This window comes from Opisthocomus hoazin, chromosome 8 (genome assembly GCF_030867145.1).
Source record: "Opisthocomus hoazin isolate bOpiHoa1 chromosome 8, bOpiHoa1.hap1, whole genome shotgun sequence".
NCBI lineage: Eukaryota > Metazoa > Chordata > Aves > Opisthocomiformes > Opisthocomidae > Opisthocomus > Opisthocomus hoazin.
The window spans coordinates 57391832-57407122 of record NC_134421.1 but is presented as its reverse complement, the minus strand read 5'-3'; the positions used below and the strand labels follow the sequence as shown (position 1 = coordinate 57407122).

Below are 15291 nucleotides of genomic sequence, written 5' to 3'. Positions count from 1 at the left end.
TTATGCAGAGGAAAAGCAGTTTGAGGGGGTTTTTTTGAAGGATTTCTGTACTTGATGTACCTGACATGTAGTGTTTGGAGGAGTCTTGTTTTACTCTTCAAACATTGCACCACACCAGAGCCCTTAAAATTTAAGTACAGGGAGATTATAGCCCAAAAAGCAGTTTTGCTTAGCAGTGCCAACGAGGACCATAAGCAGAAACTAAAAATTGTATTAGATTTTTTTGTTGTTGTTTTTCCTAACCTGTGCTTATGTGAGGAAGACAACTTTTCTGCACACCATACTGACGGTGGTAGGAAACTAGCTGACATGCATTTCTTAGGATCATTATTCTTACAGTTAGCTGACAGTGCAGAAGGTTATTGTGAGTAAGAAGCCACAGGGCCTGACATTCAGGTACAGATCAAAAAATCTGGCTTGTCATGCCATTAAAAATTTTGGGAGGAAACTCCAGAAAGCAGAATGCAGAAATGTTGGCAGAATACTTCTCTCATAAAGCTTAGGTCTCTGAACTTTTCAGAGATTAGAGCAGCTTTCACTGTCTTTTTTGTTCAAGTCCCTATAGAGGCCACAGTGTTTTTAGACATATTCCGAGCTGACCATGTTCCGAATGACTACATGATTCTTCTTGATACTGTGGGCATTGGTAGGCTTTTACCACTTTTTTAAGACAGTGTCCACCTGTAACCTAGCTTAGTTTGTGTTACCCTTGATCAGTATGATAAAATGATTTGATGTCAATTTTTCTCATACCCAGCTTTTTATGAAATAAAGAGTATTTTCTCTGGGCACATCAGGTTATTTGAGCAGTAAAACCACTACTGCAAGGCCAGGTGTCAAATAGTTGATGTTTAGTCTAAATGTGTATGTGTTAGATCTGTTCAGTAACTTTCAAAGAGCTTTAATGTTTGCTAATTTGGTCATTAAGTTCATAGTTGCACACGCTAAGAGGCAGAAGTTTGAAGGAAGGTGTAAAAGACCCAATTTGAGCAAAAGGTCAATTTTCAAACTCATACAAACTCTTTTTCCTGATAGTCTTACTAAGAGATTATCTCCAGAACAACAGTATTTTGTCCTGTGGGAAGTTGTGGAACAGAACTGTGTTTGATTGAATTGTCACTCTGTAAAAGTCTATTAATGATTAATTTTTCTGACAATAACTCATTGCTAACAGTTGATCCATGCATGATAATGGCTTTATTTAGCTACTGCTGCAAATACAGATATTTGTATTCCGGCTTCCAGATTTTACTTTTGTCTTCCAAGGATTACTTTGGTATGCTCAGTCAAAGTATTGACTATGTTCACAGGAATGAAATCCACTACCGGTAACTATGATATCCTGTCCAAAGTTTTTATGCATAGCACAATTTCAAACATGTTCTGAATGAAGATGCAGTTTTAGTGTTAAGAAAAGGAGCAGATTAGTAAAACCCTACTTCCCTTGTCAAAGTCTTCCATGACTAGGGCTAAAGTATATCCAAGGAAAAATCAGTATTGCTGTTGAAAATGAATTAATGAGGTTGATAGATCTTAATAACCTTATTAATGATTCAGGATTTTTCATAAAGAATGAAAAAAGCAAGGATGGAGCAAAGTAACTGTTTTCAGTGTGTTAATAAAATAGTGTTGTGTAGTGCCTGACAAGAACCTTGTAAAAGAGTATTTTCAGTGTTTATTTCCTGTATTAGAAAGTCATTGTCCTACAGTTTGTCCACAAACCATGTTATCCTCTTATTTATTTTTCTACATAACAGTAAAACTATTAATAAGATTTGTATTTGCTTTTTCTGCAGAACCCAAATCAATTTCACAGTAGCTATTGATTTCACAGCCTCAAATGGTAAGAATAAAAATAAACTTCTTGAGTATTTATATGCTGTGTTCAGTTTTAAGTATGTGTGTATGTGTGTATGTATCTGTGTCAATATTCTTCTTAACTTCATTGTATGATGCATTACTGTGTGCCTGGCACCATCTGGAATCAGGTATCCATTTTGCTGAGCAACAGACTAGAGGCTAATTCCTGTCCAGAAGAGCAGGGCAAACAAAACAGATAAAAATTGAAAAAGCTACATATAAAATTGAATAAGTAGGAGCAGTTTGCAAATATTTGTGTACTTTCTGATTTTTTTGTTTGTTTGTTTCTGTATTATTGCTGGGAGAAGAGGACCCCGTTGAGAGGGGCAAAAGAAAGGAGTTTTAGGTGGAGTGAGGCTGAAGTGGGGTGAAGCAGAGATAAGTTTTGATCCTTTTCATAAGCTGTTTTCAGTATGTCATAATACTTTTGCAAATTTTGTCTTAGAAGTCTGTATCATCTTACAAAATGACACAAATTTACAAGTCTAATCACAGTTTCTTGCTTTCCATTCAATTCTGAAAGGGTTTACAGCTACTACTGTTAACTTGTGAAAATGTGTTCAGAACATTACATTTTTACCTGATATAACCACAGTTACATATATAGGAAATAAGTTCATTTCCTTTTCATGATCTTTTTTTTTTTTTACTTTATGCTTTCTTAGATTTCTATCATTTTTAAGAGAGAAAATTTTGAAGCGATTCAGTTTTAAAGTAAATCTGATCCTTGCTTCAACAGGTAACCCTTCACAGCCTACTTCCCTGCACTACATGAATCCCTATCAGCTGAATGCTTATGGAATGGCACTGAGAGCAGTAGGTGAAATAATTCAGGACTATGATAGTGATAAAATGTTCCCAGCTCTAGGTTTTGGAGCTAGGCTGCCTCCAGATGGAAGAGTATCACATGAATTTGCACTGGTAAGTAAATAAATATTTGTGTATTGTTTGAATTTCTTTAACAAAATATTAGGAGTTAAAGCTGCAGTCTTAAGCAATTACTGGACAAGTAAAGAACAGAGAATGTGCTAATTCTTCTATCTAAAAGACTATTTCAAAATTTTTCATCCTAGTGAAGTTACTGACAGAAATTCAGAGTGAAGAAATCCCTGTAGGCCAAGCATAGTAATAAAGAAAAGTAATCATCTTTAACCCCAGCTGTAGCAGCATGAGAAACAGATGCTTGAAAGACTTCAGACTGAAGCTAATCTATCTTAAGCAGCAAGTGAATCATGATCCAAGACAGTCTTTCATTATTATTGTTACTGTTCTCTCTCATTTTCTGGGATCTCTTTATCTTTCACAGGCTGCTAGTTGAGAGACATAGGGATAACTAAATGGACTGTAAGCTGAGGTGACAAGGACAAATCGGAGACTGGTCCATGTGCCAGTTAAATTACAAACCTAAAATCTAACAGGATTTACCAGAAAGGTTGATGTGTTATAACTGATGCTTGTGATTAGTGTGATGTTTATCTGCTTGCTTATTTTTGAGTTTTTTATTCTTCTGTGAGTAGGTTAAAGTTGACAGAATTACAGCAAGTGTAGGTGTATCAGGTAAGTTTTAATTAGATAGTAGCAAAGACATGGCAGAAAACTAGTGATTGTAGATGTGCGTTTCTTCTGTCAGCCTGTGCTAGAAAACAATGCCACATGTCTTATCTCAAGGAAAGATTTTCCACGTGGATAGTAATTTGAAACAGGTGCAATTGCACATATTAATTTGAATCACAGACTTTCTTTGGTCTTTCGTGTAGCAAGTTCAAATATATTGATACATGTAATCTTAAGGCTATTAAAAGAGCAGACTTATTCCTGGCTACTTTCAGTTTTAAAAGTTGTTTGTAAAAATTAATTCAGTTAATTCATGAGGCATTGTGGTGCTTCTACAGAGGAAAAAACAGTCTTTTTTGCCTTCCTCTGTATATAAACATGTATAGGTGTCTCCCATTTAATGCTAAACAGTGTTTTCAGCACTCTCTCTTAACATTCTAGATCAATTCCATGAAAAATCTCCTTTGCTTTTCTGAATTCTTAGGGAGGTATACTCTACCTCAGAATGAGATACTGACATATTAGGCCAATGAGGTGCTGGCACATGAAGATGATTTGGAAGGTTTTGAAGCCTGATATGGATCATTTGTCTGGCCTGACATGGGTCATTAATCTGGGATTTAGCTTTTGTGTTTGTATTACAGAATCACAGAATGGTAGGGGTTGGAAGGGACCTCTGGGGCAGGGACCACCTAGAGCATGCTGCACAGGAGCTCATCCAGGCGGGTTTTGAATATCTCCAGAGAAGGAGACTCCACAACCCCTCTGGGCAGCCTGTTCCAGGGCTCCATCACCCTCAGAGGGAAGAAATTCTTCCTCATGTTCAGATGGTACTTCCTGTGCTTCAGTTTGTGCCCGTTGCCCCTTGTCCTGTCGCTGGGCACCACTGAAAAGTGTCTGGCCCCATCCTCCTGACACCCAGTGTTGAGATATTTAAAAGCATTTATTAGGTCCCCTCTCAGCCTTCTCTTCTTCAGGCTAAACAAGCCCAGCTCCCTCAGCCTTTCCTCATAGGAGAGATGCTCCAGTCCCCTAATCATCTTCATAGCCCTCCTCTGGACTCTCTCCTCATTATTCAGTCATTATGGAGATAGGTGGTAAAATGCCTACCCAGAAAATCTACAGCCATTTCAGTGGGTTCCCAAAGACTAAGCTCCTTTCTTCATTGGTTTATACCAGGGTGAAAAACAGTTTTCCGATGCGTAACAGTGTACCAAAACAATGAAGAGTTTATACGTTATATTCACATGGTGTATGAACGTCAGGGTCTGGCTACCATTTCTTTTTTTCACGTTTTTAAAATAAGAAATCATTGAGCCAGAACTGTGTTCCTAGATGGGATTCCAGTTTTACATCTGCCCTGTAATCCATACCTTAAATCCACACAGGGAAATGCCTGTTACTGTTGCGTGTAAGAAAGACTGTTTAATTCCACTGAAGTTGATGTTATGTCTAGGAACCAGTTCCAGGGGTTCAGACTGCATATAACATGAGGCTGCTAGAACCTCCTTGCCTGAGCAGTTAACACTCGCAACCAGCCATGGCACTTACATTAGGCATTTGTAGTAAGCTCTCTGAACAGATCCTAGAATGCTTAGGTCTTCGACGTTTAAAAATATAGACTGGGTAGTGTTCAGTAACCTACATAATTTTTGCTGCGTAATTACTTTTAGTGATTAATCATCTCTTATTTTAATTAGAATGGAAACCCTCAAAATCCATACTGCCATGGAATTGATGGTGTAATGGAGGCATATTACAGGAGTCTAAAATGTGTACAGCTTTATGGACCAACAAATTTTGCCCCTGTAATTAATCATGTAGCCAGGTAAGCATCACGACAGGTACTTTGCAGAAACTTCTTATTGTCAATACAATTATCACATATAAAAGATGAACAGTTACATGATGCTCAACACTGAAAAAGGTATTTACAGTTGTTTTATTTATTCAGTGTAACATGATTAACTTACACCTTTGAGTAGGTTTGAAGACCATGCACTAGTATTTTGCAGACTTTCATTGGTGATTAAAGATAAATACAAGTGATCTAGCTGATCCACCCTGTGTTAAAGTCTTAGGAGAAATCATAATAAAAGAAATTTTTGCTTCACAGAAAAGATATAAATCTATCAAATATTTACAAAATGCGGAGGCATTTTGTGCATATGTAATTCCTCTAATCTCAAAATGTCCAAAGCATAAACAAAATTTTCCAGATTGCTCTGTGGCTACAATTCCCAGCTTGTAGTGGTACTTTTAAGGCAATAGTAGAGCAGCCACTGTGGGGGAGCCATGGCGCTGTGTTATACAACACCTCATCTGACTTCTCAAAGTCCAACCCTTCCTGTGTTTGTAGAAGTTTGAGGATAATGTTGCCTTATTGTGGCAGACAAGATCTTGACTTACAGTATCCTTCCATGTGTTGGTGTAGGAAAAGTGATGTGGCTCAGATAATTTGGCTGAGTAACTATCTGAACAGATTTTATTTTATTTATAGATTTAGAGAAAGAACTAACATTTATAAAATAAAGCAGTAAGGATGTGCAAGTCATTGTACTGTTAATGTTTTATATATGAGCTTGCAAAATACTTAATTGATGTGGAAAGAAATATTTATTTATTATCTGTTCTTGCTGTTAGTTCTACAGCCGAATGAGAAATATTCTTTGCACCACAGAATTTGCAATTTTTTCTGTGCACCCACCCCAGCATGGCTAAATAATTTGTTTCAGCTATTTGTCATTAGAATTAGTTGTTCCATCTTCGATTCATACCATTCAGATTATGTATATGTATATTCCATTGCTTGTCTTTAGCAACTAGCTGTCTCCTTTTAATCATCCCTTTGACAGGGTATCTCTAATAGCAGTTTTCAGACTGTGAGGAAATATGCCAGTCCTTCTGGCAGCTGAATTCCATGTATGTGGCATTCAGTGTCTGCATTAGCCATATTAACTGGAAGTCTAACCCATTGACTTTTCTGGCTCTTTCTTCTGCTTTAGAACTATTGTATCAGCTGAGCTGGCTGGTTCAGAATTTGGCAATTAACCTCAAGTCTCCTGTTCATTGCAAAAGTTGAAATTCATGATCTGGTAGTACCATCAATGCATTGGCATAAATTGAGTTCCTTTTCTCACCAGTTGTTTCTCAGGAATATTTGTCAACTTTTGCAGAATTACAGAAGCCTGGCACCAGCATTTGTATTTCTTCCACTGAACTTTTGTCTAAATATCAAGTGGTTTCAAACTTCGGGAGGTCCTTCTGGTAGCAAATCACACTGCATAATAACAGGAAAGCTAAGTATCTTCATGAGGATTTCTACTGCATGATCATCCTTAATATAATCCATGTACCAATCCAGTTCTCAGTAACATCATTTTCCTTCAAGGTTCAGTTTCTGGGCTATTCTATTGACTCTTATAGACAAAGTAGTAGAAATTAGGATCTAACCTGCAGTTACTCTTTGAACCTACCTTCAGTCTCAAAGAAATTTCTTCTTCTCACATCCCTCCTACTTAAAAACATGCCTCTGATGAAATCTCTGGTAACTATGTCGGATATTACTATCCTGTTGTGATCTCAGAACTCTTCGGAAGCTCTTTAAGCGGATAATGAGTTTATTAACCTTCCCCTTGCTAAGGAGTTATCTACATGAGATTCTATCTAGTGTACTCTGTTATCTGTCCTCCTCATAGAAGATCTTTCTTACAAAAGACTTCAGAATGTTTTATTCTGTGGAAAATTTGAATAACCAAATTTCTATTCCATTTCTTCAGCCTAAGTATGTAGACAGTATTAAGTACTCAGAAAAGATAATGAATTTTTGTTTTACTCTCTCATCTTGCAGTCGTTAATGAAAGATTATAAGCATTCTCGAAAAATGAGATAAAAGAAGTCTCTGCATGGTACATAAAATGTATTCCACAGTTGGTCTTGTAAATCTAGATATTTAACTATCAGTCCCTACTGCCATCATGTAAATAGATGATGTTCATCAGTTTCATTGTCTGTGTGACTTTTCTACCCATCTGTAACCTGGAGAGGGAGAGTGAGGAATGTGATGTCTTTATACGAGTTGTAGATTCCATTTCACACACATTCTGCCGAACTCTTGCAAATGTTGTGTTTACAGCATCTTATTTTTGGCCGTACTTGCTTGAAAATGCCCTGTGTCATGTCAGAGTTAGAATTTTCTAAGCACATGCAATCATCGTGAGCATCATTAGAACATAACCTGTTCAGTGACGCAGACCTTTCATGTTCAGTGACCAATGAGACAGTGGGTTCTTTGACAGTCATATTCTGTACTTGGGTGTATATTCCATAGTATTCATATGGGGACTATTTTTTTTGCCCTGCTCCCCATACTATTCATTGCCACTTTTATTATAAGGTTCTACTGTTTGACTCCTTCACAGCACCAAGAGCCTTCATGAAAGTCATAACTATATTGACTGCTGTCACGTGAAGTAGCAAGTAGAGCATCCTGCTCCGTGCAAAAAAAAGTGCTTTACTAACTATATAGGTCGTTTTGACCATTGGGAGTTGAAGATAAAGGAAACGAATACTTAGTTTCTCGTATGCAGGCCACAGAGCTCAGTGGGCCTGCTACGAACTAGCTGTCTTTCAGGACTTTCCACATCTTCAAAAGCCGCTCATTTTCAAAGAGCAGTTTCTTCTTGTGTCCTTTGGCTGAGGTGGGACTGGAATGGCACTGGATGTGTTTTGTCTTGTATTCATGTGCAGCACAGGGAGAAGCTTGAGTCGTGAAAGCGCATCTGTGGGTGGTGCAAAGAGATGAATATCTAAGCCAAGGTTGCAGGCTGCATGTTCAGCAATTTTACAAATGTGCACATAAATGAGAATTCTAAATCTGCTAGCATGGTGAACAGTAAGTAACCTGGTTTTGTAAGACAAAAAAAAAAAAAAAAAAGAAATACTTATGCAGTGTGCTGATTCCTGATAAATTTTATTTGTGCTATAAAACCAACCATTCAGTAGTAATAGATGCCCTTCATACAACTATTAAATAACTTAGACTTTCTAACGACTCATGATTCTGTAAAGGACATTCCATCCATGCATTTCTTGGTAGTGATATTCAGATTATCAGTGTCAACATTGTATTAGTTACATTTTTCTAATGTTCTTATTTAAAAGTAGAATGTCCATCTTAATTATGAATGTCTTTACTTTTGAAATCCACTGCATCACGTTTCTTTAGTTTTCTTAGTTCTTAGTAGTCAAATTTTAAAAATACAGCTTCTTTTCGTATTAGTTCCTTTGTATAAAGGGTTTTTTTTACTATTATAATGTTTTTTCTTCCCTTAGATACGCTGCTTCAGTAAAAGATGGCTCCCAGTATTTTGTTCTTCTCATTATTACAGATGGAGTTATTTCTGATATGGCTCAGACGAAAGAATCCATAGTGAACGTAAGTTTTGCTGGAAGTGTTGAAATTCAAAAGAATTATGTTTCTAGGAATTTATATTTTAGGCAATAAACTAAATCACTTAATATTTCAGGCACTAAATTTGTTCAATAAATTGACCATTTTTTCCAAACAGCAGAAGTTTATTATTCATAAAGACAAAAATAAACCAAAATATGAATCTCAGCTTAATTAGATAGTGTTCTGTGGGAAATGATACTGTTCTCTCTAACACACTGTATGTTCATATGATTTTCCTCATCTGATTCTTGCCGCCTCCTTCCTCATGAACATCCCACCATGCAGTTTTTCGCAGTGAACTGGTTTTTATCTTTCAGATCAGCTTTGATCCCCCCACGCCTTTTTAAAAACTGCCCCAAACTTTCTGATCCCACATGGCAATCATCAAGAAATCAGACATCTGATTTCCTTCTAAAGAGTCCCCTGAAATTTCAATAATTCTTAGTAGTTTCTCAGTTTCTGCATTATTTTCAGTATTATTCCCTTCAGAACTGCTATGCTTAGAAGTAATATTCTGTATTATGAACAGATTCTGTTTTTCTTTTGCCTCTGGGACATGTCAGGTGAAAGTACACAGAAACAGCTTCCAGACAGGGTTTGAAAAGATCTACGATAATAGTTTTAAACACACCACAGTGGATCTAGTTACTAGTGAAGTGATGGGTGAAAAGCCTACGTGAAAATAATTAAGCATCATGTCAAAATGAGTGGTGTAGAATGAGGTGGCGTATTTTTGAAGGCCTGCCTCCTGTAGAGATTCAAAACTGTTCCAGTTTGTAGGGTGCATATGAAAATGTTACTGAAATGCTCTGTCTTTCTCTGGAGAACGAGATGCCCTCAAGTTCTAGCCAGAAGCGTGTGGACAGAGTCTGTGTGTTAACAAGGGCTCTGACAGCCCGCCTGGCAAGGTTTTACACCCAAAGCTACAAGTGTGTTTGAAGCTACCAGTTTTCTTCCTCTCCTCTTCCAGCTTCCAATGTTAGAATAGACTGACTCTCGCTTTTAGAGGAGATGAAGAAGCTTTTAGCTTGGAAGTTCATCCTCTAGTCTAGCCTAGGAGTTTGGAACATAGCTTCCTTTAGGTGACATAAGCTCCATGGATTAAAAAGCACAGCTCTTCATTTAACTCACATCTCAATTTGAAGTCCGTAAGAGACCAGCAAGTCCGGTTGGCTGATATTTTGTAAGATTAAGTAATTTGCCACTAAGAGATACAGAAAAAGCTTGTTTTCAGTAATAGTTCATTTCCAGGAATAATAACTGTTAGTCTGCAACTGTCTGGAAATAAAACAGTTGTATTGTTATCTTGGAATTAGCAGAAGTTTGGGAATATTTGCTGTCCTTTCTTTTTATGAAGACGCATTCATTTTTCTGTATACTTGTTGAAGCGTGAGCACAGTATACCATGACAGAGCTAGTTAAATGCTATTCAGTAGATGTTTATTCAGTCTTAATAATATCGAAAATAAAAAGGGCAGTGATGTTCAATGCAACTTGATATGTATAAAACTCAGCAAGAGTATTATTTTAACACTAATTGTGCTTTTAGGCATCTTTCTCATTACAGCATATCTGTCAGACACGTTCTGTTTTACCAAACTGTTTAAAGGTTATGCTGTCATTCAGGAAATGCCATCACTGAAGTTTACATGCAGAAGTTTAACTCTTTGTCTTTATGCTGTCCTGGCCACTTACTGTTTCATTTACATTGTGTCGCATAGTACTGTGTCTGCGAGAGTACGTCTCTTTAGAGGATGTTTTCTTTACAATCAAGCAAAAAGATTAAAGAAAACATCTGAAAAACAGACGGTGTTCAGTTCTGAGAAATGCCTTCATGACTGCAAAATATCCTGTACTCACTAGTAGTGACTTGTGTCTGTAATTCAGCAACAGTTACACTGCATTTGTGGCCCTTAATCACAGAATCACAGAAGAGTTGATGTTGGAAGGGATGTCTGGAGGTCATCTTGTCCAACCCCCTGCTCAAGCAGGGCCACCTAGAGCTGTTTGCCCGGGACCACAGCCAGAAGGCTTTTATCTTCAGTAGTATATTAGTATTTAACTAACATGGTATTATTAACTTTTTTTTCCTCTGTTACAAAATTTTAGTTGGAAGATCAACTATATAGTAACACTTTGTGATGAATTTGCAGTCAGTGTATAGTGTATAATGTATAGTAGCATAGAACAATGAATAGTGATTTATAGAATGGCATTTTTCCATTGTTTTAAATAGCATGTTTACAGTAATGAACTGTAAATCTGCTTAAAGAAAGTTGGTTTTATATGTAGTATTATGAGAGATGAAGAATGGGAAATGGTGGTGATGTATCTAAGATGAGAATATCTTTTAAATGAGGGAGAAAAACACTCTTATATTTTCCTTTTGGAATATAGACAGTATGTTCAAAAACCACTTGACCTCAGTCTTCTGTGAAGCAGAGTTTAATTTAGCAGAAAGTCCTCATCTATGATTTTTGACCAGGGTATACTCCTGTTTAAAATTACTGTAGAAATTTCACAGTTCAGTGGAATATCTCAATAAGGAACAGTTGTCAACCCTGACATTTGGTAGATGGATTTTTTTAGTTGCTACCCTCCTCAGCAGAGGCAGTTTCAGATTATTTCTGTAAACTAGCAGACACCTGGTGCTAGTATCAGGGCAGGAGAATCCAATATTTATGATATTGTCTTCATAATTTTAAAGGTTTTACAGAGAGTTTATTCAGGGAAAGCTAAATACCGTCTTTGCCTTGTTTCATTGAATGAAAAAGATTAAGTAAAATTAAAAATCTTACAATAAGCCAGTTTGATATCTTGTTTAGTTTGTGGCATGGACGACTGACTTGAATAAAATTTCATTCATGGAAGACATGTAAGATGCATATTGCTCAAATAGGTGATTTATTCTCCTGAGAAAAATTGGCATAAGATCTATGTAAAAAATAGTGTCACATAGTTCCAAGGAGTTATGTAATATCGAGAAACAGCAAAGTACATTTAAATAAACATCAAACTGTCATTAGGTACGTATTTGCAATTATTGTCAGTTTACAAAAGTTTCGAAGATAAATTTGTCACCTTAGTTGTTGTATTAATATTAAATCCTGACATAGTTTGTTGTGTTTATTTATGATCTTAAATGATTCAAAGACTTTACAAGGAAAAAATAAATAATCGTCTGCCTTTCTATCTTCATCCAAGATGTTTTGTACCACTTAGTTCACACCACTCAATTTTTTGGGTGGAAATAAAATCGTTCTTCAAAACAAAACTTCTGTATGTTTTTTATTCAGATTGTCCTCAGATCTCACATATTATTGGCAGAGGTTATGTAATGTGTTAAACCTCTTTTTCTTCTTCTTTTGAAGGCTTCAAAGCTTCCAATGTCAATAATTATAGTGGGGGTGGGACCAGCAGAGTTCGATGGTAAGTATTCTAGTGGTTTTCCTATAATTTTTTTATATTTGTTTACTTTTTAGTAATATGTGGCTTTTCAAGCAAGTGTTGTTCTTTAAAAGAGCATAATATGGAACAAGCAGTAAGCACTGTTGACATTTCCAGCTGGGTTGATTGATAACTCAGTATGATTACAAGTTACCATGTGGAGCTGTGAAGCCCCTCGGGCGCTCTGTTCAAGTGACAGAACCATATGGGGGCTCAGCATTTACAGAGCTCCAGAAGATGAGTGGGGAAAAAAAACCCCAAGTATAGTCAAGTAATGTTGAATTTTTTCAACATGGATATTTAGTGGCCCTGTGAAGTGTCAGTGGACTGGAAATATTGATCAGCTATTCCTGCTGCAGTAATAAAATACTGAGAAAAATAAATACCTTTGAGGAGGTGGTCTGAGTTAAATTGCGTTTCACTAGATAACAGGAGTGGGCCTTCCTGTGTATCAGCATTGAGATAATGTTACAGCAGGAGAGAAATTACCAGGATTACTTATGTATTCTTTAATGTGATGTTCTGGAACACCATTCTCTATTGCAATAACTAAGCTACTTCCATTATTTGGGCTAATTTATTAAATTCCATTGTGTGTATCATTGCACTATGAAGTGTAGACATTCTCTGTATAACTTCCTCAAAGTCCTACAACCTTTCTTTTTAATTCTAGTACTCCTGGTTAGACAGTATGCCTTTTTTTGTACATGAAATGTACTTAGTACTACCACAGATACATAATGTAAATAGTCACTGATGACTGCACATGTTAATTCTGATACAAATATTCTATAAGTATGAAAACAAGAGGGAAAAATAATACAAGAAAAATAATTTATTGGGAGTTGGCTTTCTTATGCTTTATGGCAAGTGGTATGTTAGTGATAATTTAAAGTATCTTATTGCTTGAAGAGATTGTCCAAGTGGACGCTTGCACTTCAGATGATTGTATGCTACAAGCAATGAGAAAAGACAGTTTATCTTCATAAATGCATTAGAAAAATTTGCAAACTTCATTTTTGCCCCTGAGAATTCCAGCTTTAGTCGTATGTTACTTTTGTCTCACCCCTTCTTTGCCTTTTCCCTTTCTCAGTGTTTGTCCAGTCCTTGGGTTTGTCTAGGCTCCCCTTAACTCAATCAGGACACACAGATTCAGTCTTCCTTTTACTCCTGGAGGTTGTCTTTGCAGAGTTCTTGGGGTGTCATTGTTACCGCTTCTTTTAAGGGAGGATTCTGTTTGTACTGCAGGATAGTTTCCATCTTTGGACCCACACCCCATGAGTATACTGCCTCAGTGAAATTCACCTGTTAGATGTGCGCCAAATCTGTAGTCCCTTAGTGCCCAAGAGGGCAGAGAAATGACTTTTCCATGTGCAGAAATTCCTTCTGGAAAAAACTTCAGCATCCACATCAGATGTGTAGTCTGTTGAAGTGTGTGTGTAGGAGGCTGTATCTTCCAGGCAGACTGTCTTACAACTCAAATGCCAGTCTAACCTCAGTTCTGCTGTAGAGAGACTAGGCTACTCCTCTCCAGGTATCAGTGCCCCTCGTATCTCCCAGCCCCTGGGAGCTACCAGAGAGGTTCTTAGAAGTCTGGAACTCACATAGATGGCACATACATTTGGCAGAGCTTTACATAAGGATGTGAGGATGACTGTAGCAGGTCAGATCAGGGGTCTGTTTTGCCCAGTCGGTATCTGACATGGCCATAGGTGGTCATCTAGAGAACATCAAGAACAGGATAAGCAAATACAATACTTCCCTGAATACTGTTTTAAGATTTGAATTTCTTGAGCACGATGGGCTTTATGTCTGGTTTGGAAATTTTCAGTGGACGTCTCCTTCAAATACTTGCTCAGTCTCCTGGTTTGAACACATGTACGTTTTTTGCACCAACAGCATCACCTGGCAATGTGCTTTACACACCTGCTAATTTTTATTTTTAACAAATAGGCTCTTTTGTTTGGTTTGAACTTGCTCCTGATAGCGTCATTTATGCTTTCTAGTTCTTGCATTGGAAGAACTAGGTGTTGAAATGCTGGTTTCAGTGAACTCGGCCTGATTTGTAAACCCCTGAGAAGCTGAGTGATGCAGGGCTTTGATTTTCATAGGGTATGCTGAAAGAAGGATTGTAGAATTGCAGATCCAACAGCTGAGCAATAATCTGTCATCCCAAGTCCACCCCTTTCAACACTGACCAGAGAGCTGGTATGCCTTTCTACCTAGAGTGGCTTCTGGGTATCTAGACAATTTTAGTTTTCTTGGATCCTGTTCAGAAAGATACAAGAAGAGTTACCCAATAAATTTAATAGTTTTTTAAGAACTTCTCAATCCTGCACATTTAGTCATTACTTTTCCAGTATGCATGTGAGTTATTACCCCTTTGTGCTGTATCCTGTGATACGTTCTGTAAGAATAATTGCTGAAGGTGAATTCTTCTCCACCTGTGAAGGTATAAATCTAGCCTTACCAAAACAGATATACTTGCTGGTTTGAGAGCTGGAAGGATAAGGACCTTGTCATGGTGTGTTTTATTGTGAAGATGATAATAAAAGCGAAAAGTATGTATTGTCAGCGTGGAAAAGTGCAAAATAGCTACAAAGCATGATGTGTTTTATGGCACAAAGGATCTTAGAGTTACCTAAATAACAATGGTTAGTTTTGTTACACTGAAGCGTAAATTGACTAAAGTTTTTGTCAGTAAGATTGTTCTTGTTGTGTAGCTGAACTCACAGATTAAGTAGTTTTGTTGTTTTTTTTTTAAGCTATGGAAGAACTGGATGGTGATGTAGTGAGGATTTCTTCAAGAGGAAAGTTTGCAGAAAGAGACATTGTGCAGGTGGGAGAGAAAATTTACTCTAATAGTTAGATTTTACTGATGCTGTTTGTTTTGAATTCATATTTCTGTCGATAGTCCTGCCTTTCATTTTACCTTAGCAGTGATGTATTTTATCTTGGGGTATTCATAACAAACT

General features: G+C 37.0%; 1 protein-coding gene across 10 annotated transcripts in view; it reads left to right on the top strand.

Moving 5' to 3' along the window:
* Window positions 1-15291, top strand: part of CPNE8 (copine 8) — a 172366-nt gene that overhangs the window by 88823 nt on the left and 68252 nt on the right. For all 10 annotated transcript variants that reach the window (XR_012764737.1, XM_075428246.1, XM_075428245.1 and 7 more), the window contains 6 exons: window positions 1797-1843; window positions 2600-2781; window positions 5115-5242; window positions 8749-8851; window positions 12241-12298; window positions 15082-15155. Coding sequence is in view for 9 of the 10 variants with exons in the window: in XM_075428246.1 (XP_075284361.1) it covers window positions 1797-1843; window positions 2600-2781; window positions 5115-5242; window positions 8749-8851; window positions 12241-12298; window positions 15082-15155 (592 nt within the window). In the remaining variant the exon portion in view is untranslated. The remainder of the gene's footprint in view (window positions 1-1796; window positions 1844-2599; window positions 2782-5114; window positions 5243-8748; window positions 8852-12240; window positions 12299-15081; window positions 15156-15291) is intronic.